The sequence below is a fragment of the Dioscorea cayenensis genome, chromosome 10 (assembly GCF_009730915.1).
Source record: "Dioscorea cayenensis subsp. rotundata cultivar TDr96_F1 chromosome 10, TDr96_F1_v2_PseudoChromosome.rev07_lg8_w22 25.fasta, whole genome shotgun sequence".
Taxonomy (NCBI): domain Eukaryota; kingdom Viridiplantae; phylum Streptophyta; class Magnoliopsida; order Dioscoreales; family Dioscoreaceae; genus Dioscorea; species Dioscorea cayenensis.
This window is the reverse complement of record NC_052480.1, coordinates 21,898,555-21,901,546: the sequence shown is the minus strand read 5'-3', so window position 1 is coordinate 21,901,546 and position 2,992 is coordinate 21,898,555. Positions and strand designations below refer to the sequence as shown.

The 2,992-nt window shown below is 26.9% G+C and overlaps 1 protein-coding gene across 1 annotated transcript; it reads left to right on the top strand.

The window, feature by feature from the left end:
• The first annotated feature begins 739 nt into the window (after positions 1-739).
• On the top strand, positions 740-1,933 carry LOC120270694 (protein HVA22-like). The gene is made up of 5 exons (XM_039277768.1): positions 740-818; positions 959-985; positions 1,070-1,192; positions 1,474-1,693; positions 1,784-1,933. The coding sequence occupies exons 1-5, from the start codon at positions 772-774 to the stop codon at positions 1,799-1,801; spliced, it is 435 nt and encodes a 144-aa protein (XP_039133702.1). The 5' UTR covers positions 740-771; the 3' UTR covers positions 1,802-1,933.
• The last annotated feature ends 1,059 nt before the right edge of the window (positions 1,934-2,992 follow it).

Sequence of the window (2,992 nt, the reverse complement as noted above, 5' to 3'; positions counted from 1 at the left end):
ATGTTACGTATTGCTGAACTTTAAGACAACTATATTATCAATCTGGAAGTTCGAAACTTCGATTTGGTATCGCTAGTTGAAATCAAATTAAAATTGAGTGGACGAAAATTGATACAAATTGAAGCTCTGCGGGACCTAAAGCCGGGCAAATGAGCTGCAAAATAAGAAAGCACGCTGAGATTTACTCACCCATTGCTCTGAAATTTAATAGATGATAATAAAATATTTCTTTGACATCATAATAAATAAGAACCATAATACCTAAATATTTTGCTCTAGTTCTTTTCTCAAATAATTTATGCGTTTTTTTTTTTGGCATCCTCAAAATTTTCTTTAAAAGGGAAGAAAAACAATGATAAATTCCATCAATAAATATATAAATGAATAATATATTCTAACATAATATAATTATAAAGATTTAATAAATATTTCATACATATTAATATGATATTTCCTCACTTTACCTAGCTCCAAAATCAAGAGAAGTGAATGTACTTCACTTATAAACTATATTTAATTAATATATATATATATTGATATTTTTATATCCATTGATTAAATTAATTCCCAAAAAAAAGGTCAAAATAATCTTTCCATTCTTGATCTGGTCGGTGCTGACAAGGCCGGCCCCATGAATTTACACTAATTATAATATACAATTCCATTCAAAACTTGACACGTGTGCATTGTTCTCTTTCTATTTATACTCAACCATCTCCACTAAAACCAATTCACTCACAAATCTCAAACTTCCTCAAAACAAAAAAATCCATGGGTTACTTCTGGACTTTCCTCACATACCTCAACACCATCTCTGGGTATGCCCTACAAAAACCCTTCTTCTTCTTCTTCTTCTTTTCTTCTATTTTCATATATATATATATATATATATATATATATATATATATATAAATAGGTTTTTAATTTATATTTGTTTTGTTTTCTATATGTCATGCAGGCCTACCATCACTCTTTTGTATCCACTGTGAGTTTAAATGAATACATATGTTTTTTAGGGTTAGGGTTGGGGTTTGCTTACCTAGTAACTTGTTTATTTTGATATATATAGGTATGCTTCAGTTCAAGCCCTTGAGAGCCCTTCAAAGCTTGATGATGAACAATGGCTTGCTTATTGGATCCTCTATTCTTTCCTCACTCTTCTTGAAATGATTGCTGATCCTATTCTCAAGTGGTAATCTCTCTTTCTCTTTCTATATATATATATATATATTCATGCCAAGATGAAAGATTTAGTGATATATATATATATATATATGATCATCATTTATAGCTTCTTGCTCTTCATTCACAAGAAGAGGGAGTTGGTGATATGTGAACATCATATATATATATATATATATATATATATATATATATATATATGTATATATTTGTTTGTTTGTTATTTTATTTTATTTTTTTGGATTGAGGAATAATATGAGATTATTTGTTTGATTTATGGATGGAATAAAGGATACCAATATGGTACCAAATGAAGGTTATCCTTGTGGCATGGTTAGTGCTTCCTCAATTCAGAGGAGCTGCCTTTTTATATGAGAAGTTTGTGAGGGAGAAACTAAGGCAAAATAATGGAATTGATAAGGTTAATGGTGACCATGTTTCACCTTCACCTTCATCTTCATCTCCAAAGAAAGACAAGAAGAGGTTTTTGGCCTTTGTTACCTCCAAGAAGGTTAGTGCATTATTAATTCATTGATTATTTTTTATTAATTATTAATTGCAAGTGATTAAGTATTAATTACTTTCCATGTTTTGGTTTCAGAGTGGTCAAGTTGATTAAAGGAATGTGAAATGAATCAATGATGTCTACATGGGATGTAACTTTAGTTCTTTTTCCCTTTTTATTTTTGTTTTATTTTTATAAAGGAGTTACATGTGTAAGCTTTTGCCTTACTTTGTTTACTTTTTTTTTTAAAAAAAAAAATTATTTTAATGTATGATGGACTTGTTTGTGTTATTAGAATAAAATTTATTAATATACAACAAAACAAAAATTATAATATGAAAAACATCTCTTGATAAACCTTCAACATAATAAAATTATAAAATAATAATTTTTTTTAATTGAGAGTGCTTTTATATTGATAATAAGTTTCTAATATCAATTTATTTTATTATCAACTTAAGGTCCAAAGTTAAAACCTTTGATATGTCAACAACTCAACCAATACAAAGGGTACACATGTCATTAAAGATTAAATTCCTACCTGATATTGTTTTTCTTTAATAAAGTTGTATTTGAAAGAGAAGGTTTATAATAAGTACAAATAAATATTTAGGTCATGATTGGACATTTGTCCAACAATGAATGGGTAGAGTGGTCCTTCCAACTAATCACAATAACTATTTAATGAATTGATTTTTTCTATTAGGTACTTAGTGACACATCTAATCTTGACACTTTTAAAACATCACAATAAATCTAGTTTTTATTTTTAACATTTTATTCTTTATTTTTTTACAATTACTAATTCTACATGATTTCAGTGTTTAAATTAGTTTGGTGTCATACTAAAGTTAAATACTTTTATAAAGCCCCATTTGAATTGTAAACAAACTGAGCTTTTTTAACAAGCAGAACTTAACCCAAGCTTGATTTAAAAATTACCTCGAAATGATATTTGAGTTTGATTTATTTTTGATAGCTTGAGTTCGAATTCAAAATTAAATTGAAAATAATTTATTTCAATTTCGCTGGATTTTCATTTAAAAAAAATATATCAAATTCTATATAGATTGAAAATTAAAATCGAGTTAATTTATTTAATTTAAAAATTAAACACTCATTTATGAGTTGAGTTTTGTTTGTATATAATATTATAATATACTTGTTTGTGCCTTACATCAGTTACATGCTTGTCTCCTTCCATATATAAGCTCCCAACTTCAGTAATTTAAAATCCACTGGAAATATAATTTCATAAAATTTCACCTTAGACGATCGAATCATATTAAATAAGATTGTAATTAT